The 24,000-nt window shown below is 39.4% G+C and overlaps 1 protein-coding gene across 1 annotated transcript; it reads left to right on the top strand.

Annotated features, from left to right (window-relative positions):
- Positions 1–8,162: 8,162 nt before the first annotated feature.
- On the top strand, positions 8,163–23,679 carry LOC104162515 (G-protein coupled receptor 126-like; the record flags this gene model as incomplete). The annotated part of the gene is made up of 4 exons (XM_009701260.1): positions 8,163–8,339; positions 8,807–8,960; positions 16,901–17,242; positions 23,059–23,679. Coding segments are annotated over exons 1-4 (1,294 nt in total), but the record flags the coding sequence as incomplete, so codon positions are not given.
- Between the last annotated feature and the right edge of the window lie 321 nt (positions 23,680–24,000).

Genomic DNA, 24,000 nt, shown 5'->3' with positions numbered 1-24,000 from the left:
CTGCTACAGGAGTCTACCATAGTTCTAGCCTTAGTCACTGACTTGCGTTGAAGAACGAATGCAGTCGCAGGATTGTAGCACGGTGGATTTAGGTCGACATGGCAGCATACAGAATACAATGACTGCTTGGTTATGCACGTAGGTGTGAAAGGAATTGTTTAATTTTTCTTATCCATGGCAATTAGACACTGTGGTCAGGGTGAAATGCAAGACTTCCTTTATTTCCTGTTTACACAGACTCTATCCTCTTTACTCTGTGCTCCTTAATGATCGTTTTGGACTCTTTCTCCTTGTTCCTCAGTGCTCTGACAGCCTGTCCAGCTTAGTTCTCCCACAGCCATGGTGTTGGACTGATTTCTGCAGAGCTGTTATGAAATCATTCATGACTCATTCTCTTGCTTGTATGAGTGAAATATGCCCACTAAAAAAATCTCACTGTGGCATGGCAAGGAACACTTACCAACTTGTTTAATATGCTGTGCTGTGTTTTAGCAGGTCTCTACAGCGGTTTCCAACCTATACATTGCAGCATTAAGATGCCTCTTCCTGATTCCTACCCATAGGGTGGCCTGCTGGATGTTTTGGAATATCCTTGCTCTCAGGATACAGTATATCATATTCAGAAGGAGATAGCTGTTAGGAGAAAGGGAGAGTCAAATACAGGCCTCACTGTTTTTTCACCAGACTTTGCCTTTTTCTGTTCTACCCTTGTGTAAGCACAATGATATGACCATTTAGCAAGCAAAATGGTGTTATGGTGTGCCATGCCTGTAGCTTTCCTATCGTGACTCTTCGTTACAGCTGGGACTCAGGGAACAACAGTTAGTTCTATGTTTTTAGGCCGCTTCTTGCTTTTTCTGACACTCCCTCTAGGAAGGTAACATATTGACCAGATCAGGCCTTGCATTTATGTTTTTCTTTCCCTCCAGCAATGTTCTGTGAGCTCCTTTGTTATCTTCCAGTTTTTATTACAGATAGATGTTAGAGGCACCTAGGGCGACGTTATTGGAACGATTTGTCAGATTATTTTTACTTCTTGTTTGTATGGATTTTCTCTTCATTCTGTATGCCTGGTAAGAACCACCTTGAATAATGATTCAGAACTAACACCGTAGATTTATCAAGTAAGAAGAAGAGCTTTCCCCACTCTGTTGCTTGCTATTTTGATCAGATATTCTAGCCATTCATAAGTAGTATGCTTTCCGTATAAAAAATTGCCATGCTTAAGGTGTTCACCTTAAGCAACTTTCATATCTCTGTTGAACTTTGTATGTTAAGATAGTAAAGTAGGTCATTTGTTTCTATGTCAGAAACTGTACGTGGCCAGCAGTCAGACCACCCTCTGAGGTTCCCTTATTGTTAACTACAGTTTTTCATGTTTGAGTCTATGGGGTTTGATCCAAATCCCACTGCAAACAGTGAGAACATTTCTTTGAGTTAAAAGAGTTTTGGATGAAGCCTAAAACTACATGGTCTGGCTGAGGACCATGACAAGAGAAAAGCTTCTAGTAAGCATAGAATCTCAAACTAAAATAAAGAGAATTAGATATATTTTATATGTTATTTGTTTAATAAGTTTAAATATATTTTCTTCTTCAAAACTTGAAATTTATTACCCTGAATTCCTGTTTTTAAGCGCTTATCTGGACTTCCGATAAAATATCTAGAACATCTGGGTGGACAACAGTGAATAGAGTTCACCCTAACTTTGTACTTGATAGAATGCGGATGTGGGAGACAGACAGTATTCCCACTAGTCTCCTCAGACGGCTTTCGAACACTTTACTGATATGCTTCATTAGCCCCTGAATTGAATTTTCAATGCAGGGAAATGATCATTGAGATAAGTCCTAAAAGAGCTGAGATAAGTCATTGATGGGCTCATTTATGAACCCGAGTTTACAGTTTGCAGTTTAATAGTTTACACAGCATATGTGAAGAAGGCGGAAAAAAACCCAGAACCCTAAGAACACTGCTTTATTCTATTTATTGTATGAGGTAAGTTTAAATCCCTTGCTGCTCTACTTAGTGCATTGTGAAGGGTCATTCTGGTAACATGATGGTGTGTGCTATAGCAATTGGCATATGCTTTATATTTTGCTGTTTTTTTGTTGCTTATTACACGTGGCAAAATGCTTTTCTGTTTATCATTCTGTGCCATAACGCTGAGTTATTTCTCTCGACTTCTCTCTCCAGACTTTGCAATTAACTCTGCATAGTCACAAACCTGTAGTCATGGGTAAAAAAATATTGAGTTTTGACTGTTTGCTTCTAACTCTTGTTATTGACTGTTATTGCAAAGTAAATCTACATTCAGGAGGCAGAATCCCCTCCATCTTGTTGAGAAGTATGCTTATACTCTCCTCGCTGGTATGGTTACGTCTTTGGGCTTGCATCATTGCTTGTTCAGATGCTAACTCAAAAGCTAAAGTATCACAAACTTTAAGATTTTGCATATTTGCGGAATCAGAGTAATTGTGATTAAAAACTATAATAAAAGAGAAGTAATGTGAAAGGCGTGGGAATTATAAGCACTCTTGGAACTTCAGAGTCAGATGTTCAATATTAAAGTTTGGTTAGTATCTCTTCCATATTTACTCTCTTTATTAAGCTCGTTTAATTTTAGATGTCAATCACGCTCCATCACTGGAATGCCCAGGACTTAGCATCTTGAAGGATTCAGTTTTTGAGGCTTTGAAAATTTCAACAATAGTTGAAGTTCAAAAACTCAACAATAGTAAACCTGCAGTCAAACTGGGGTTTGATTCTCAGAGGGGTCCAGATATTCTGTCTAGATATTCGATAGGGATGGCAGTTACTTTTGTGTTGTTGTTAGTGCATATTTCAGGTGCAAAGACAGAGAAAATGGATGAATGGACTCCAACTCTAAACAAGAAGATATATTTTTTCACTGGGGTTTTGAAATAGACTTTCCTTGAGAACAGCTGAAATGTAATAACAAATGATGTTGGCAATGGTGTTAAGGAGAGCACCGCAGTCACTGGTGTTCTCTGAGAATGGGTTTTCCTAGAAACATTAGCTGAAAAATTACAAGCTGAGGATGTTAAGTTTTGAGATGATGACACATGTTGGCCTGCTTGAACTTCAAAGCTTTGTTGAATACAAAACAACTGCAGAGTTTAATATTTCAGGAAAATATTTTAAAAAATAACCTCAGACAGAAGAAATATGGGAGCAACCTGGTGCTTGGGTGTCATTAATTGAATAGTTAAGGCAATTAATGCAGTACAATGTGTTAAAGGTCAAGTAAAGGTACAATACTTGGTTGTAAATATTAGTGTATAGTCATTATTAAGAGAGAACAGTTTGTCCATTTAGTTTTATAGAAAGATGGTGCCATAAAGTTCTGTCTCGTACTCACTTCCCGTCTCATTTCAAGGAACACTGTGCACCTGTCATTTTACTTCCTAATCTTTTAAAGCCTCCTTAAAATGTGCCTCCAGAGCTAACAAAATACCTTTTTCCTGTCTGCTTTATATGTAAATAACAGATTCATGAAAGAGGTTTCCTTTGGTTGATTGGCTTGGTTTCGTTTCAGAAATTACAGAGCAAGTCAGTTGTAAAGCTCTGCAGTTTCCATTAAGTGGCAAGTGTTTTAGATGTTGTTTCCAAATAATGCTGATGATTGCAGAACCATCACAGAAAATAAAATAAGTTCCTTGACATGAAGCAAATTCTGTTAGGACTAAGAAAGCATTCTTCTTCTTATAATAAGCTGAATAAGTTGCTGATTTTGATTTGGGGAAACAAGAAGTTCCTAAGTCTATTTTCAGAATTCCTCTTTCAATGAAGAACTGAGTTCTTCTGGTATCTGAGATTGAAGTTGTCCAGTATTGCATAATTAAATGCTATACGGGTTTTGAACACAGAGACCAGTTTAGCTTCGCAGCAGACATATTAAAAAACATCACATCAATATCTGGAAACTTGTTCATTAAGATGTAGAGTAGACAAATAATAAAAACAAGACATAAAGCATTTTGAAACTTAACAGAGAGGTTTTCAGGCCAAACTGAGTCAAATCTATCATAATTTCCTTGCTAAAGAGAGAATATTTTAAGTTTTGATGTGTTGAGTGGTCATAGTTGACAAAAAAGACACAGTTAGATCAGTTATTTATGATTTGATCACCATGAATTCAGTAAAGGAGCAAGATGCAAAAAGAGAAGCGGAGCACACACTGTTTGTCCTCAAGGGGTTAAATACATGTAGTTTAATCAGAATCAAATTCCGAACTTTGAAGTCCATTCATCCATGGAATATTTTTCTCTAAGGAACTGGTAGAAAAAGCTAATAGAGTTGGAAAAAGCACTGAAATGTGTAGGGAGACTTCTTGATTGATTGCAGTGGGAGTTCAGTGGCGAGAGCAGATGGAGATTAGAAAAATAAATCACATGGCCCACACTGGCAAAAATTAAAGGTTCAGGTGTAGTCACACAAAGATTCGTCATTGTAAGCTTAATGGAAGCAGTGAAGAGGCACTTGATTGTTTAATACAAGACTTTGCAGCCTGCATTCATAATGTTTTCTTTTCTGCTGTTATGTGAAGGAGAAATGCACCAACAAACTGGAGTTGGAAATTAGTAACACAGCAGTGAAGAATTACTGTTTTGAGCTAGGTTTGCCATTCCCTTCCATCTGATAGAAACACCATGGTAAGAAAGCAGTTCTAGATGCTGTATCACTGAAATTACTCAAAATTGTAATGAATGGCTTTTTGGAGAATATAGAGCAAAAAACATCATTAGAGATGTCAAAAATGTACGCACTTCCCCCCACATTAGATACTAGTTTGCCATATTGTACATAGCATTATTCTGTTCTTAGCAGTGCAAACTATTCAGAAGTAATTTCTGATTGCACCTTTACTTGTGTAGCTTCACTGTTTCCAGCAAATCCCTAAATGAAGTATGAGAGGTAAAAGCTTCAATTAACGAAGAGACCCTAACCCCCTTCCAGCCTCCTGACCGCTTCATTAATAGTGTACAAGAAAATACCTGATATCATTATTCAGAACATCTTTTCAATTTGCTCTGGGCAGAACTGATTGAATAATAAGTGTTAACACTGAATATGTTATTGTCTTTGGAAGGTGAAAGCATGACTGATTTTCTATGATGGGGTAGAAGAGAATGTTTCTGTGTGTAATAGAAAAACTTGTTATTATTTTGTGATATTAAAAAATCACAAATATTTTGACTTGGATTGCTGCTTCTTGTAGACCAGATGAGATAGATATATTACTGACAGCATCTACTTTCTAATGGCTTACTGAAAGGACTCAGAAAATACTAAAGTACAGAAATATAAGTAGCCCAAATCATATTGAAATACATACATTGAAAACTAGTAGAAAGGACAGGTAATAAAACCCTAAAAAAGTTTGAAAGGCTCTGTATGAAATCGGTTTTGAGTCGGTGTTTCCCAGTATGTCTAGAATGCCTTGATACTGTATTATGATAGTGAATTCCAGTGTAAAGTAATTGTGCATCATTTCTGTATCTTGTTAAGCACTGGGAAACTGTAATTTCAACCTGTACTGCAAGAGATCCATGTCGTTAATAGCTGATTTTCTGGGATAGCTAAAAAATTTAAAAAAAACCTTCTAGACCCAGAATTTGGCCTATAAACATGCAAAGCTTGAAGAATATTGCTGACTAGCAGTACAATAATCCCCTACCTTCTGTTTTCTAGAGGCCTTTGTAAGAGTTAAGAATGACGCTTACTCAGAGTATTGATAGTAGCAGCCAGAAAAGGCATTTCAACATTGCAGCCTGGGGAAGAAACCTCTGCAACTGAATTGTCCTCTTACAAGCAATAAAAGACGTTGAATGCATCATAGATCAAATGGAAACTACTTTGAATATTGGGTGTGTGGTGGATTTGTTGGGTAAAGCACCCAGTGAAGAGGCAGTATTTTCTGCTTTCACTGCACAAAATATTCTGTTACCCAGAAATTTCATCCGAACAATTTCTTTAGTCTGTGTGCAACATATATGTAGAGGAAATGTATTTCTTGCACGCATCTGTGTCACTGAGTTCTACTAAGAACATGACCTGTGCCCAGATATAACATCATTTTAACCAGTATCTGTGCAGTTTGGTGGGATCTCAAATTCCTAAAGATTGTCAGCTGTTTTCCCACTGTATTTTTTTTTAACAGCTTCCCAGGCAAGCACGACACTCAGTTGCACGAATGATACACAAGAAATTATTTAGCTGTACAGCTTCTCAGCTTGTACAGCCTGGTATAGTTGTGTTGAAGCTAACTGTCCTCGTGGATTTACCCTAGCTGAGGATGTGATACTCTTTGTGCCAATGCAGCAACTGAACAGCTAGGAGCCAACAGCCAGGACTGCTTGCTGGAGCGGACAAAAATATGACATTCTTGATGACCATTCCTCTTGTAAATCTCAGCATGATTTGTGATGGAGTGTGATATAATGGTTCCAAACTGAGATGTACATGTTACATGCAACAACCTCACAAAACAGCTCACTTCTACCAACCCAACTCACTTCTACCAACCCTATCCCTTCCCTAACAGTCTTCTCTTTACTGATGTGTGTTAGCTTATGTGCTTATTCTGCTAGCCCATACACTTACTAGTTAATACTTTTTTAACCAGCATATCTAAACTGAACTGTCAATACCACTCTTTGTCCCAAACTTCTGCTACTTTGTGGAAAAAAAAAAAAAATCCAACTCAGGCCAAAACTAGCGAGTCAATTCTGTTATTTTTATAAGATTTTCATAGGAATGCCAATGAAAATATTCTTAAGTTACAATGGGTGTAACACAGGATTTTCACATTACCCCCTCCCTCTGGGGGAAATCCATAACTTTGTCTACAGTGTGAACTTCACTCATATGGGTCAGGGCAGATTTACCCAGTCAGTGTGTTTGTTTCCACTTCCATTTTCATTGGCACAAAACCAAACAACTAAGGGGAAACAGGCAGTGCAGGGCCCCCACCCTGGCCCTGAACATATTTTCTTCTATTGTAGCTGGTTCCCTCAATTTCCCAGATCAATCAAAACCTACTGGAGTCACTGCTGTGATAAAGTCAGTTGCTGTCAGGAGGTAGGATATTTGTGCTACAGCAATCCAGAGGGGTCAGAGCTTTTAGTGGCAATGATAACCCAACAGAAACAAATACCTACTGGATTTCAGCATAAAATGGGCCCTGGGGGTGGTATGGAATATCTGGAAGTACACTGAATTTCTAATGGTTTCTGTATTGTGCTAGCATCCCACTCTGAGAGAATGAAGAGCATCAGCTCTGATCTTTCCAGGGCTGTCATAACGTTTTGGAGATTTGGCGTATAATAAATGCCAATAATGTCAATATTTCGATGACTCTGGCTGGTTAAGATGCTAGTCTTGAGAAGTCAAGAGGTCAATTCCCTGAAATGTCCTGTCCAAAGTCTCGACAGCTTGCATATGAATGGTACACCCTAAATCGGTGTAAAGTTCCAGTCCGTCTGTGTCCCTTACGAAAAGGATTAAGAATCATGCTGTGGTTTATATATTTATTTATGAGAAAATAAATAACAACATCTCTCAGTGTTAGCACCATGTTACACAGGACCATGTCATGAGGAAGTGCAGTTCAGCTCCTGCTGTATTGGTTTTAGTGAAAAGTCTGCTACTGGGTTTAGCGGTAGCTGGTTACTGTCTCCGTTCATGGTGAATGCTTCCTGAGTCAGTAATTTACTATTCTCACTTCTGCTTTTCTAATCTTAACCTCAGATTTGAAAATTAAGCTTTGTTCTTCCTGATTTTTTTGGTACATTATTACTGTTACTGACCTCAAGTGTATCCTGGAAGATGATTTTAATTATCGTGTTAGAAACAGGATGTACTACCACGTGTTTCGCCCGGATTTACGTGTAGTGTTTGAACCACCAAAACTAGCGAGACCCGCTCTATTGACTCCTACGTAAGATACACAAGATAGGGCCTCATGCTGTGCCTCGCGTGGCTGCTTTCCCTTTCCCACACATGCTCTGGCCACCTCTGTTCCAGTAAATGAGACGTGCCCAGGGCTGTTCTCTGCTTCAGAGGCCAGCTTATGCTGTGTCCCAAATGCACGTAGTTACAAAAAATGAGGGTAGCTGTATTTGGGTTGCATGTTGGGAATGGTCCCTGACATGTGCTGGCTGCCGAGCCGTGGCCAGGAAGGGTTTGGAGAAGAGCTGGCTGGGCTCAGGGTGAGCCTTGCGCTGCGGTCAGGCGGGCAGTCGAGTCCCGGAGCCTGGGGTTGGGCCCGCCATCAAGGTGGAGCTGTTAGTACAGTTCCTGATCACTTGGTTGAGGTTAGTTTCAAGCATAAGCCATGAGGTTTACAATTCCTTACAGTTATGTCTCTTTTTAGCAATTATTATATACCTGGAGGGATTCAAAGGTCTTACTAGATACATGGAAAAATGTCTGTTGGCTTTCTGAATTTTATGTTCCCTGCTTTGATACTTTTCAGGTCAGAGTTCCACAGGCTGACGTAAGATGAGAGAAAATACTGTCTTTTATCAATTTTCAATTTGCCGCATGTAATTTCATTAACGAAGTGCCTTGTTCTTGTCTTACAAAAGAGAGAAAATAACGAGTTCTAATTTCATGTGACAGAAAATGTAATTTGTTAATAATCTGATAAGCAAAAAGGGTTAGAGCAGCAGAAAGCAGGAATAATAAGTGACTTCACAGACAACAGTTACACTTTCATATATGTCTATGTATTAGCCTGTAACGAGTTGGTTTTTTTTTCCTGGCATTTCATTATTCTTAGGTGCACCGACCGGTTCAGCCATTTAAAGCGTGTGCTGCAGGACATAATGCATCAGCAAAAGAAGATGTGAGGCAAGCTGATATGACTGGCCAGGGCATAGTACTCTCTTTGTCTCCTGGCTTCAGTGGCCAAAACCCAATTGTTGAATTATTTTGTGAGAGCACAATCTTGTCTTTCATTGAATTATAAAAGGCTCTGCCAGGGTTATGTGCTATTTCCAGTCAGGAATATGGAGGCTTTAAATTCTTGCTGGGTACAAGGAGTACTATGCAGATGATGCAATGGGAATGATGCAGAATGAAAGTCTGGACTGAGGTTTTAATAGTGCTTAAAATAGTGTTTTCTTACAAATCAACAAAAAAGTCACATTTGCAAACTAAGAATAACACAGAGATGAAAGAGTCTTCCTACTTACATCTTTGTTATACTCACGCTGTGCAAAATGCATTTGACTGTGTGTTGAAGCTTTCACTAGGATAATGTAAAATTTCACTCATATAAAGCTCATAAGATTTATTTTTTGAATTACGCTGGTTATATTACTGATGAGTCTATGCAGGTGGTTTCACATAAAACCTGGTAATGTTTATACTGCTGGGGATTCTATATATTCTACACCTATTAATATAAATAAGTATTTTAGGAATGTTTTAGAGAATTATTTAAATTGTACTGGCTTTCATTTTTTGATGACCTTCACTACATTGCCAGGTATTTTAGTGACCAGCAGTTTAACTGTTGAGTTTTTGGAGAATTTTAAAACCCCTCAAAGGTGAGCTGAAATATATTTCTCCATGCACAAGTTGTCCAGCATCAAAGCCTGCTAGTGATGCCTTTGCAGAGCTGAAAGTTAGTAAAACATCCTGCTGTTGAAGGGTGATGGCATGGGTTTGAACTCTATCCAGAGGAATAATGCTTCCATTTTTAAGTGGGGAGGGCAGGGAATAACAGACTTTGACATGGTGACATTTTTAGAAAGTTCATGACTGAATTAAAATTAAACCTTGCCTTTCTTGGTGTTTAGGCAGAAAGTAATTTGGGAAGGAAATTCAAAGATTGGAAGGAACTATTTCTTTGAGAGTTTGATATAAAAGATCAACCTCTTGCTCCTCCCAACTTGGGAATCTAGAATATGCCCAGTGGGTTGGCAATGAATGGAAGAAAGAGTATGGATTGCTGTGTAGACATTAGGCCAGGTGTAAAATGGTTCATGTTAATTATTTAATCAGCTTTTCACATGCAACCTGAGTCTCTGAGAGTGGACCATATGTTGGTCCAGTTATTGCTCCTTTCCTGAAAAGAAAAAGAAAATGAATGGCACTTAGAGAGGATAGCAGAGCCTTCCTTGCCACTCGGATCCGTGCCATGCCTCCCCTCTTGTTTTCATATGGCAGCAGTTACGGAGTCGTGCCCTCCTGTTCTGCTTTGAGGGGGCTGCAAGGCTGAAGACAGGACTGTAAAACTTCGAAGACAGGACTCAAAGGCATCATTGTGCAGGAAAGGACTTTAAACAGTTGCTGAATTTTAAGTCCGTGCTTAAATCCAAACACTATCTGTGAGATTTTAGGATCTGCTCAAGGTTTTTGTGAATTTAGGGCTGTGCACACTGTAGAAATGCTGAAGCAGAAGTGGTTCCATATTATCATTACAAATCAGAGGACATTTATATTTATCACAATCGCAGTCATATTTCCAACCAGCAGACCTCAGCCCTGTAACATTGTACATGCGGGGACAAACTTTTATACACATCAGGATGAGAGTCTTACTTCCCTTCTATTTATTGCAGAAATAAACCTTTTGTTGATTTTGTCCTTTTTTTTGTTGTGTTTTTTTTTTTTCTAATCCACATGTTTAGATAGTTAGGATTGTCTGTTTAATTTGAGGATTACAATGCATGCTAACATTAAATTATGTGTTGTGTATAGTAATTTTTATCAGGGCCAGCATACTGTAGCAAAATAACGATCTTTTTGGGAGATCAAAACAGCATCTACAATTTGGAAAGTAAATAAAGAAGCAAAAATAAACCTGCCTCACCTCCTCATTTGCACTTTCTCATGCAGAACTTGATCAAATTATGGGTTGCGCAGGGAGCAGACAGCATGGTTTGGTGTGCAGAGGCTCCAGAAGAGTGCTAAGCTTAATGTTTTGCATAAAAATCTATATAGGTCTTACCTTGTAACTATATTATGCGTGAGTAAGCAGAGCATTACTTTATATCCAGAGGGAATGACATGACACTTCTTTGCAATTAATATATCCACATTTTGTGTATAGGTATTTCTGTAGATTTACAGATCCCCTTTATGTTCAAAATTATTTTTTTAAAGTGAAGATAAGCTGCTGTTGAAGCCTTTGCCATGTGATAGCTGTTCTGGGTTTAGTGTTTGTGTCTCGTTGGAATAACATGGGTTTGTTTGTTCTGTAGCCATTCCAGCCCACCCACATCTTGGTGGTTTGGCCCTTCTTACTGCTTGTCTGCAGGTGTGCCCATTGCTGACCTCATTCACCCGTCTATTTGGAGTCATAAATACATTTAACCTAATGTTTGGCCATATCTCTGTTATGGCATCCTTGAAATAGGAAAAAAAAAAAACCAACAATTAATTTCTTGTTATAAAGCAAGACTTTTTCCTGCCTACTGTTCATCAAAGTAGGTATTTTTGCATACTGTCACAGTAAACGATTGTAAGGTTTCGCTTCTGTTTTGGACTTTGCCACATGCTTGCAAGTGCCTGCGTCACGTCACCTCTCCGTGCTTCTCTCTTACTTAGTTTGAAATGACCATCCTTGTAAGTGCTAATTTTTTAGATGTATGTAAAGTGCTTAAAGGTTCTCAGATGTCTACATGAAAGCAAATTATAATTAATTCTGTACTGCTTTTTGATGTCTAAAGTGCTAGGTACCATCACTAAGATTTTCTCTGGTGTAGGATTGGCCTGATTCTGTCAGGCAAGGAAGATTTTAGTGTTCACTTGTGTAAGATTAGACATAAACTGTTTTGTTTTGTTTTCTGATAATTTGATCCCAGAGCTACATAGGTTTCAGGATATTTCAGGGTATTTTCCTATGAAAGTTGTGTCCTCTACAGGGAGAAGTGGAGTTAATGCCAAAATGAAATCCAGCAGCATTCTATCTTAGTTTTATGAGGGAGCCTTTTAATGGATTTTTAAAAAAAATACCAGAAGTGTTAATTCAACCCACACCCGCTATCATTGGTATCCTGTGCCGCTGCCTACGCATGTGTAGTCATTTACACTTCTGTCAGGTGGAAAATGCTGTAGAGAAGGCCAGCTGCATGATACAGCTGGAAAAAGTAAAACCCAACACAAGGTGTGACTTCGCATGAAAACAAACTGGATAACGCACGAATTGCAAGCGCAGACATTTTTCCCCAGAGACTCTGTTTTCTTTTGATCCTAACCTTCTCAATCTTTAAGTCTTTAGGGCTGAAATAGGCAGTGTGCCAAGCTGGATTGCTTTTGTTCTTTTAAAAAAAATCTTGGCCAAACAAAATTGGTTGTCCAGCATTTCTCCAAGGTTGGGTAAGTGCAGAAAGGAAAGCAGGTGGGGCGGTAGAGGTCAAAACTCATGCCTGAGAAAGAAGCGCAGAATATAATAGGGCAAAAGATGAGGGTTTGGGGGAAAATGATGACAATGGAGAGAAGTACAGAAGTGTGAGAAGCTACAGGAAAATACATATATTAGCACAGATTTTGGAGGCAAGTTCTGGAATATGTTAGTCATGTAAGAAGAAATCAAAAAAAGAGAAATACGTGTGTATGGGAGGCGGTTATATACAGACTGTTTCCTTCCCAAATCTGCAGTTCAGCGTTGTAGCTCTGGGTCTGACTGTTGCTTCGGCTGCCTGCAAATGGCTTGTGAAAGTCACTTTCAAATTGTGTATCTCAGTGCTTACAAGTGTCTTCATGGCTTCCAATGGTGGAATTCTGTGCTGGGGCTCTAAAGAGACAAAATCAGTAGACAGGACAGGCTGGGCAATTAATTTTGTTCCATAGGATATGAGGTTTGCGTGTGCCCACATCTGTTTGTATGGTGCAATCTTTAGTGAGTCACATACTGTTTCCCTTAGCCCCTTGGTTTTAGGACAGTCTTCAGATGATTTGGCATAGTATAGGGAAGACTAGTATAAGGTACTTCGCTCTTCACAGAAATTAAAAGGTATGTATGTGAAATAGGCAGGAGACTCAGGAGAGTCTCATGGTTAGGAAAATTGGCAACCACGAGAACGGGATTCTATCCCTGCCTTTACTGATAGGTTCCTATTAAAGATGGCCAAATTGCTTTGACCAAAATTTTCCATTGGCCGCTAAGTACTCATTTTTGGATTTTCTACAGTGGACCGGATTGGCAGACTGCTCTCCCAGCTGCAGTTTAAAGTTATTGATAGTGTGCTTTGGACATACAAAACCCTGTACAAATACTAAGTAGTTAAGGAAAATCAGTACTCTCATTTCTTAGATTAGGAACCCAAAATCCATGGAAACTTTTGCCATTTTTGCCCATTATCTCCATGCCAAACTATATCCTTATAAAATGGGCACGATAGGAGGGAAAAAGCCATTTTCCCTGCAGTCAGTTCCCCTCCTGAAGTCAGTTAACATTTGTGAATCGCTTAGATAACTTTGGTGAAAGCTCCAGAGGAATTTATTAGTTTTTCTTTTTAGTATAGTGTTGAAGTGTCGTACTAAATACTTAATTATTCTTTTATTATAGGAAGTATGAGTCTTGCGGGGAAAAAAAAAGTGATTATGAAATGAAGACCATACTTCAGGATATTCTCATGATGGAGACAAATGAATTGCTCAGTGAAACTTTCAATTTAGGAAATGTTAAAATGAAGTGCTTGATTTCACTATATGGGGAGGGTGTTCATTTTGGTTTGGGGAAGAAAAGAAGGGGAGAAAAGATGAAAGCTTTTATTGGGTAAAATGTATTTAGAGAGTGAATTTCTTGTGGTCTAGGGTGATAAAAAATACTTGACAGGTAGATTCTGCGTATGTGGAGTTCCTAACCAAGGATCTCATACCTAAATTTGTTCTCATTAAAATCAGTAAAATATCTCAGATTGCTTGTAAAAATGTTTGTGGTGTGTATTGCAACAAGTATTCAGTATCCACAGTTCAGAACTGCTCTGGGCCAATGGGATTGCAAAATATCTGTCAGCTTTGGCTGATGGCCGAAGGTTGCCACAGCAATTTTTCTCTTTAATGAGTAAAATAGGTGGTGTTTATAGAAAAATAACTGTCTCATGAGAAGCTGTGCAAAAAGTTCCATTCAAAACCATTCTGTTTATATATAGTTTTGTTGTTTGTTTTCTTTTCTTTTTACTTACTACTGTGGACATTTGCATGAAAACAGGATATTTCTCCTTCAAATTGCAGTCATGGACAGAATAGCTACTATGCCAAAATGGAGCCAACCCACTTCAAAAAAACAAGCTATTTTGCTCACCAAATCTGTTTCTTCTGTGTATGTAAAGTTTTGAGCACTTATTTTCCTACCTAAATTTAGGGACAGTTTTTTTGCGCTAGGTCTGTAAAACCAACAAAACAATATGGATATAATAAACCAATAATATGTTAGTGAAAAGATTCAATGACTGAAAGAAACAATAACATAAATAACATTTGTGTTTTAGTATTTACAGCGACAGGCAGCAGGGATATAAGTATTTTTGTTATGTGTACAGACTTTTTTTACACAGCTTAGAAACAATGAAAAATACTCAAGAGAGAAATAAATAGAAGAACTGAGTCCTGTTTTGGTTGATGGTGATCAACAGAATTAATAAAGGCAGACTTCTCTTCAGAATGTCTATGTTCTTTCTGGTGGACAAATTTGACTTTTCCAGTCCCAGGTTGAATATAACATTTTGCCAATTTGAGAGGTACACTTCTACTGACAAGTGTCATATTTTTTTCTGGTTCAGCAATGTTTTATAATGCCCTGAAGATTTACTTTAGGGGTCCAAGGCTGAATGAGTGTACATTAACACCTATGTTCATGTAGGTATTTATATCACTCAACAGCTTAGTCCATGGCTTCGAGTCCGTATGGGTGCACAGGGAAAGCTCTCAACTGCCCAGATAGCTCTGTGTCATTTAGTTCTCTGGCAGGAATGGCTAGGAGAGCGGGAGCGACGTGCTGCCACATCCTCAGCCCCTGTAGCCCTCATCCATAAGGAAGGCAGGAGCGTGAATCACGGAGCCTTCCAGCCCGAGGCAGCTCCCGCTGGAGCCATCTTTACAGCTGCTCACTCTGGACTAGGAGACCACAGTGGCTTGTGGCTTAGAGCGTGCTTTTCCTGTTGTTCCTCCTCCTCCTAATCTAGGGTGGTTCTCTGAAAACTGATACCTGTCTGTGCAAAATCTGTTGGATGAAGCTATCATCTGTTTGTACAACTGCAGGTTTTATAGTCACCTTACTAACAAGTAAATATTCCCTCTCTGGGTAATAAATGGAACAGCAGGGTTTCAGGGCAGGTGAGCATAGTCCTCTGACTGGAAGGATTTGCAGAGAAATTAAGAGTGGACAGGCTCCTATTTGTACTACATGGGTCAAGTTTTCCAATGTCATGAGTGCTATGTCTTCCCAAAGCTACCTTCAAATCTTTCAGGCAATCTTTTTTTCCTCATTTGAACAAATAAGCATCCCACTGATCTTTTTTAATGTAACCAGCCTGTATTTGGCTGTGAGAGCCCAATTAATTAATAGTCTCTTTACCTCTTTGGGGCCATATGAATTCATGGTTTGCAAATAAAAATGATAAAAACTCTGTAAAATACACTTCACAATTGTCCCTGCAGATGTCTCGTGCTTCCTTTTTTGCCATGCCACTTCCCAGAGTCAGGGTCCATTTGCTTAGGCCAAACGCCATTTGAACGTGACTGAACAATATCAGGACCCGAGCAGTGGAAAGAAACATCAAGGGCTCTTTGGAGAAGTTTGTTGCATTTATTCCTATTTTATATGTGCTCCATATGTAGTTTACACTTGAGAACTTTTTTACTTGCTTTTAGCTTGGGCAACTAATAGTGCATGTTCGCATTGTCCTATTTTTTATCATACTTGTAGTACTTGACACAGGATTGTGGCCTAATGAAATGTTTGCAAAGTAATTCAGCATAGATGTGCTGGTTAGTTTCTTTGGTTATCTATTGGCGATATTCAGTTCCCACCTAGTTTGTTCAGCGCTGCTTTGGCAAACCGTCACAGATTTTAGCAGCAGGCAGTTCACGGTAATTATATCATATAATACACTAAGTAAATATATGATAAATGAGCAAATGTAAACCAAACAAGAAACGCAACCGTGGGGACTAACTGGGCCTGAAATTCTTGTGGATAAGCACAGCAGGTGAGCAAAGGGGTATGAGGAATGGGAGAAGAATTTCTTAGAGCCTGACTGCCACAAATATGCCAATGGAGCTGAGTCAGCATGGGAAGAGTGCAGTAATCTGCTGTTGATTCAAAAGCCAGTAGCTCACTGCTACCCTTCTGGGTGATGTGGAGAGCATTTGCCAGAAATGCTGATGACTAACCTTCAAGAGCTCTGCAGAGCTGCTACTTCTGCCGCTCTTCAACCCATCGCTTGTGCTGCTGCGTTCCAGGGACATTCCACTGGAAACAATAGCGTGGCACAGAGCTGCTGGAATAGCCACCAGTCAGCATCAGACCAGCAGCCAAAAAATGTACATGATCCCAGTCGTCTTTTTAGAAGTTGCAGTGTAAGAATCTGGTTGCCTTTCTGAATTCAGAAATGTTGCTTTCGCTTCGCCTTTGTCAGGTCAATATAAATAGCACATCTGTAATTTGTCTACAAATGAATATTTAGCAGTATAATTTATATTTCTTTTGTGTAGGATTTCTTATATAAAATATTCTTTTGCTGTGCTATTTCCCCAGCATTGTATCCACTAGAAACCAGGCATTTTTCTGCCTTTCTTCCTCTCATGCCTGTTTATGTTTTTCTGTATAGAAAGACATTTAGTTATTGTGTTGGTGATTTCTTTCCTGTTAAGTTATCTCTCTTCCTGACCGCCAGCTTTTCTCTGTTTTTACTGCCAGCTCACGGATGTTACGACTGTAGGATCGTGCTAACTGACCCCTCTGGAGTTTTCACTTCTCCGTGCTTCCCCAGTGATTATCCCAACAGCCAAGCGTGCAAGTGGATCATTCGAGCACCTCATGGATTCATCATACAACTAACATTTATTGATTTTGACATTGAAGAAGCTCCTGGCTGCATTTATGATTCACTGACATTAGACAATGGAGAAAGCCCGATGAACCTTTGTGGCATCACTGCCAAAGGATTATCCTATAACTCTACTGGAAATGAAATGATCGTGTCATTTAAAAGCGACTTCAGTATCCAAAAGAAAGGTTTTAATGCCAGCTATGTACGAAGTAAGTAAACTCAAAGCATTTCATCCCTCTTATAGTTGTTAGAAGAAAATGTCCTGTAAGGATTAGAATGACACTTCCCGAAGGAATCAAGTTCTCCATGAGAAGGGAAAGGATAGGGAGGCTGCAGGGTAAAATTACAGAGTTCTCTTATATGTTTTTTTTAACTAATTTCTATTTCTTTGCATGAAAATGAATTATCTTTTTCTGACGTGACATCAAGTGTGTTAGAAGAACTTTTCACATGCAAAGATTTTAGGCCTAACAGTGCCTCTCCCTGCAGATTTATGCAGCAGGGTTTGGAAGCAGGACACCTGTCCTTCAGGTCAGCATACCTGCAGAGGGACATAGGAACTTAAGGGAGAGACTGAGGGGGAACTTAGCTGAACCAGAAACAAGACCAGCCTGGACCTCTGGCCCAGTGGAAGGCCCAGCAGTGAGGAGGAGATTGTGCAGAAGGCAGAACTTCTCAGGGGTTCTTCCAGCCTCTGGAGCAAACTCCCAGGGGTGAACTGGCATTGCAAAATGGCGGCCTTTCATAGAATCATTATGGTTGGAAGAGACCTCAAAGATCATCAAGTCCAACCGTATACCTGGTACCACCATGTCCACTAAACCATGTCTTGAAGTACCACATCTTTCCTTCCAGTTCTTTGACCTTTCTTTCCTTTCCTTAAATACATAGAAATGCTTAGATTTTAAAAAGCCTAACAACTGCAAAAAAAAAAACCCAAAAACAACACAACACTCATGCTTTTTCCCCTAGAAGATAAGGTACAAATAATATGTGATTGATGATTTTTTGTTTTGTTGTTTAAAGCATTAGTTAGAAGTTGCTCTCATATGATAGTAAAGGGCGGCTAGGTAACAGAGGGATGATCACTTACAGGCCCCATGTGCTACTCCCTCTTCATTCCAGTTCAGGGTTATAGTTTTCAGTTGCATGCTCTCAGTAGGCTTTCTTTTTGTTGAAGTTGCACACCTTAGACTGAATACTAGTATTGCATTGAGCATTTACGTTACTAGAGGACGCTTATGTTCTGGTGGTTGGCTGGCTGCTGTAGAAACACAGAGCCAGGGAGGTTTGCAGTTATCTCTTCAGTCACAAGCACATCTTCCTCATGAATTTTTAAAAAATATTTATTGTGCATATCATAATATTTTAAAATAATTAAGGTAGTAATCCCCAGGAATCATAAGACAAAAGTAGTCCTGATTATGCCAGCAAAATTTGTGTGCAGTTCTGAAAAGGAAAAAAGGTAATGTCATATCAGAGGAGCTAAAAATACTTCTTTCTACTGAGGTGCTTTCGTGCTGACGAAATGAATGTAGTAATAATTCTAGGAGCGCTTGTTCTCTTCTGAAAGTGGAAGCAGATTTTCTGAAAGGTTTCTGTATTGGAAAACAGCATCTCTTGCTGTATTGTAAGAAGTTGTAAAATCAAGTGGATCATAAAAATGATAGGCAATTGGATTATGCAAAATGATGTATTTCTTTATTCTTCTTTAATATTTTAATGTTTAAGTATGATTATAAGGGATAAGATCACTTACAATTGGAATTGAAAGATGTAATATTGCCCACAGGTGTGTTCAATGAGGAGGAGAGGAAAGGTCCACAGACATAGAGAACCATTTGGGTATATATACCTATAGGTGATGTATTTTTATGAAAGCAAAAATATTACTTCCATGCCAAATTGAATACTACCTTATGTTCATGGGTAGCACCATTAAAGTTAAATAGTCTTGGAAGATATCCTTTCATTTTGAATAAGAAGACTACTCCCCAGTGTGCATACAGGTGTCAGCAGCCTTCACCAGTGACTTGTATTTTAACGTTTCACATATATATTAGTTCGGAAACTCTGTGTTAAGGCTTGCTGTTAAGCATCTAGACTAAGGCTGCTGATTTTATTTCATTACTCCAAATACGTAACTCTCACCTGAGATCGTGATTTTGACCATGGGTGCTGGGAGAGCTGGCTGCATGCATCTAGGGCAAATTATAACTATATTCTGCTTACTGCCCACAGTTGTGCAATTATGTTGGGTTCAGAAGATAGTCACAGTCAAAGATCATGGCAGTGTTTAACCCGGCAATGGATACAGAAAAGGGGCTTGATAAAGGGATGATAACATACTGCTTTCCTTTCAAGTTATAAAAGCATGTAGACAATAGGACATCAACACGCACACACACACTGAAATTAGGACGCATCTGCATGGCAGATGTCAGTGATAGGCTCTCCCGTCCTTGCAAAGAGTTCCCAAGGCCATTGGAGAGATTGCACGCCCCCTCACTTAAGGTTCCCCAATGGAGTTTCAAAGCTCCTTTGTCAAGCTGACACCATTGTTACTACTACATACATGATACCTGGGCAAAATCATTAATTTCTCCCAGAGCAAGGGGAACGGTGTTATATTTGTATTTTCTTTCATTTCTCAGAAACGATCATATGTAAATAATAAAATTAAGTCATTTTTGTTCAATTTTGAGTTTCACAAAGTAGTGCAAAGTTGGAAGGTAAAGGGTGATTCAAAGACACACAGCAATTTGCTATCTAGAAATGGCCTTTAAAAAGACATTAATGATATGTCCTAATATACAATATGTACACAAGACAAAATGTACATGGGGAAAGACAAATATAAGAAAGTGAGTTTTGGGAGGTAATTAGGCAAGAATAGAACAGCTTCTATGACTGTGACTACTCAGTTTTATGTAAGAGTGGTTTCAAACTGAGTTTCACAGAGCATGTCCTGGTATCCATAACAAGTTGGCTGCCCACAGAAATGTTGGCTTTCCTGGTTGTCACCTCCTGCAACACACCAACGGCAGATAGATGGGCCATAGCCTCAGCTGCAGTAACTCAGTGCAGCTTTGCTAGTCTTTGGGGAATTATGTCAATTTACATCCGTTGAAGAGCTGGCGTGTTAAATAATTTTCTAGTAATAGTTAACTGTGTAAGTAGTAGCTCCGCTGGTGAGTAGAAGTCACTCAGCCACCGAAAGGAGAGGAAGGAGAGCCAGCAGAAATGCTTGAGACAATGTCATGTAAAATTAACACACAGTTGAGTAGTTCTGCGGTAGCCCAGATTAAAAGCACAATTCAACAAAAAAACTCTCAAACATGTATTTGGTATGTAGGCACTTGCAGACCTCACTCAAGTTGATGCGTTTCTTCCAGCATCAGTGAAAGGGCAGACAAAAGCAGTGAAGCTGGGAACAGCAGAAGCCACCACTCAAGCACCAAACCATGCAAAAAAGCCCGTCAACTGGCAGGAAAGCAGTTTTCCCTGCAAGGGATTGTAAAATACAATCTAGGGACTCCTGGCTTGCTGATGTGTAAAGCGGTGTATGAGATAGGAGACAGTGAGCTGCAAGTAAGCTAGGGGCTCTAAAAAGCGTCAGAGGCAGGCTTCGTGTCGTCCCAGCGCTCCCATAAAAGCAGATGTGGATCTCGGAACAGTGAGCTGCCTGTTGTTGGTCGCTCCTGCTGCGTCCAGGCTGCCAAGGCTTTTGTACATTCTTCGTGAGTAAATAGCGATGTGTCCAAAAAAAACCCCTGTTCATTGTAATCCAGTTATCTTCCTAACAGAAACAATTTAACATCATTCCGAAAGTAGTCTAAACACTTGGCTGAATATTCCAAGAATATATGTATATTCTTCCTCAGAGAATAACAAGTTTCTCCAGTAACTAACATCTGAAATTCATCAGTACGACGACTGGCTGTGCAACTGTAATCAGGAACGAGGTCTGCACTTAATGTGGATGGCAGGATTCTGTTTTCTCCACATGGACAAAATACTTGTCAGTGTTGTCCTTTCACTGTACGGGGAAGGTGCCAGTGGTTAAATCTGCCAGATGAGTACAGCAAAGTTGAGTAGACTTGTTCAGTACCGGAGCAACGTCCTCCCTGTTTATTTATCTTCCTGTACTGTTTAAATGTGACCAGGTGGTCCATAACTCTCCTGACCACCCTAACACAGGCTGGACAGTGCTCATGTAAATGAGCTTGCTTCTTTTTCAGGTCTTGAATCCTTGTACTTCTTCTGGAACACTTTCCATGTTACATAAAGAAGCTTACGGTATAATTAACCTGTGAAAAAAATGCTCCTGTTTTCAATGGAGAGTTGAAAACATTTTCTATCTATAAAATTGTTACAACATACTTTTGCCCTTGGGAAGAAAAAAAAAAAATCTATGAAGTACATCCAGTAATTATAAAAGCCCAGTATTTTTCTCTCTTCCCTCCCACTCTCCAGTTGCTGGGTTGCTGGATAACATGCAATACTTTATGTTGTTTTACTGTATAATGTATTGGTCAAATTATGTCCTTGTGTATATCCAAATATGGTAGTTTGGAGCTCAGAGTCTTTGCAAGCAGCTGGCAAAGGGAAGTGCAACACCACAGACCACACAGAATCCTTATACCCCATATATCTGTCTGTTTTCCTGAGTGTAGTGTGACAGTCACCCTTCCCTCACATCTCTCACCCTCTCATATTGAATGAAAGATTTTTATTTCATTCTGAGAAGGGAACAGGTGTAGTAAGTAATGTATATGTTATGGCATCACTTAAATCCCAGGGGAGACTAGGGATTAACTACTGGGGCAGTTACTGTTCAGGTCTAGGGAAAACGAGTTTCACTTCCAGCATACACATTGTGAAAATGCGTAAAAGAATAACAGACGTTTGCTGGAGATGTGGTCTGCCACAGAACTGTGGAGCCAGAAGTAAAACTGAGGGCTTCTGGAATCTGGTCTTGTTGGCCTTGATGCCTTTGCACGAATGATAACCTGAAACTTCCTTCTGTGGAGAAGTGTACTAGGAGGATTTTGCTGCCATAAATGTGCCAATAAAACTGAGCATATTGACACTTTATTTTGAAAAATAATGTTCTCCAAAGTAGAGTGAAAAGAGTTGTCATAAATATACTCATGGAGCAAAAGCATATGTCGTGTGATGCTGTTTTTCACATCTGGTGACTGCCAGTTTGCTTGTGCAAATGAGAATACTTAATAATGATTAGAGACCAAGTAATTCTGTTCTGCCCATGCCTAAATACCCTTACTGCGTACATATTTGCAAGAGGACTAGCTGTTTCTAGATAGTTGTGCAAAATCCAAAACCGCTGACCGAAATATTAGCAAATAGTGAACAGCTTGGATATAAATATTCATGAACACACGACTGCAGTATTCAACCAGAAGGCTGATGAGGACAAAACGAGAGGATGCCTAATGCTTTGCAGAAACCCATTAGCTGAATTCAGGAACAAAAGGCTTCAGTTTGCCAAGGAATGTAATGGGGGCTTTCTTCTATTGTGATACTTAAAAGAAGCAAGGCCTGAACTTCATTGGTGTCATGCAGCCATGCAGAGAAGTAATTAAAATAATATATCTTAAAAGCAAGTCATACTCTGTTTTTCAAATAACTGGTTTATTCCATTGCCTAATGCATCCTTACTATACAAAAGAGTAGTAATTTTTATAAAGTGAGCTGAGGCAGAGTTCGAAGTTAGTAGTTAATATGTCTTAATATTGCTCTTACTACAACTTGAGGGGTTGTTAACAGTGTGTAGTGCGGTATTCTCCATGCCATTGAAAAGGAACTCTGCATATTTTCAGCTGAGTGCGCTCCCAAGCCAAATTCCCCTTTGTGTGTGCTATTGGTGTATTACAGTGATAGAAACCACCTGATGAATGTTTGTTTTAATGAATGTTACTTTAACCCCTGCTGCCAGTCTGCCTTTATTTCTATATGATGAGTTTATTTATTTGGTAATTTATTTACATGCTCTTGGTTCTAGTTGCTGTATCTCTGAGGAATCAGAAAGTCATCATTCCCCAGGTTCCTGACGTTGATGCTGTGTCCGTGGCAGAGACTGTCTCAATGCCAGAGCTTAGGCAGTTTACACTGTGCTTTGAAGCAACCAAGGGCAGCAGCGATGACGACGACGACTGGAAGGTTTTCTCCTACACCGACGCGTTGTCGAGAGAATTCTTCAGCTTTGGGAAGACTACAAAAGGCCATTTTCTGTCCGTCTCAGGCATGCAGTGCATCCTTGAGAATGCATTGCCCCGAAATGCAGACTTTTTCACGGGAACCTTTCAACAGCTCTGTGTCGTAGGGGATAGCTTCTCGGGCAGTATAGGTATATATGCCAAAAGCACCTATCATATAGTGTACTGTCCGGGTATCTTTGGCAAAGTTATCCCTGGAAATGGCAGGCTGGTGCTGGGCTCTAACAGCAATGAAGTGAGCTCTCTAAACGGGGACATTTACAACTTCCGCCTCTGGAATTTCACCATGAATGCGCAAACACTGGCCAACCTCAGCTGTGATGTGAAAGGAAACATTGTAGACTGGGAAAATGAATTCTGGAGTATTCCAACTTCAGCACTGAAAGCAGAAAACAATTTGAGTTGTGGTGAGTACGCCTTGCCAAATCTTTTTTTGCTTATTTTCCCCCCACACTTCTGCATTGTGCTGAACATATCATATACCAGCATGGAAAAAAATAGAGAGTTCCTGTGAAAGAAAAACAGCTAGGTCTTACCTTTCTTAGACTTTAGCTCAACTCTTACCATATAGAGAGGCTTTGAAAGGATATAGAGTTGATACCCTAAAGGAAAAGAAGTCGTCCACTAAGTATATTGAGTTGCTGCTTGAAAAGATCTGCAGATCAAGGTTTTTCCTAAACAGTTTGTCTGGTGGTCTTCTACTCACATGAAATGAGGGTAACAGGCAA

Source organism: Cariama cristata, unplaced genomic scaffold (assembly GCF_000690535.1).
Source record: "Cariama cristata isolate BGI_N322 unplaced genomic scaffold, ASM69053v1 scaffold18015, whole genome shotgun sequence".
In the NCBI taxonomy this organism is placed as follows: Eukaryota; Metazoa; Chordata; class Aves; order Cariamiformes; family Cariamidae; genus Cariama; species Cariama cristata.
Note: the sequence above shows the minus strand (reverse complement) of the source record. Positions and strands in the feature narration are given on the sequence as shown.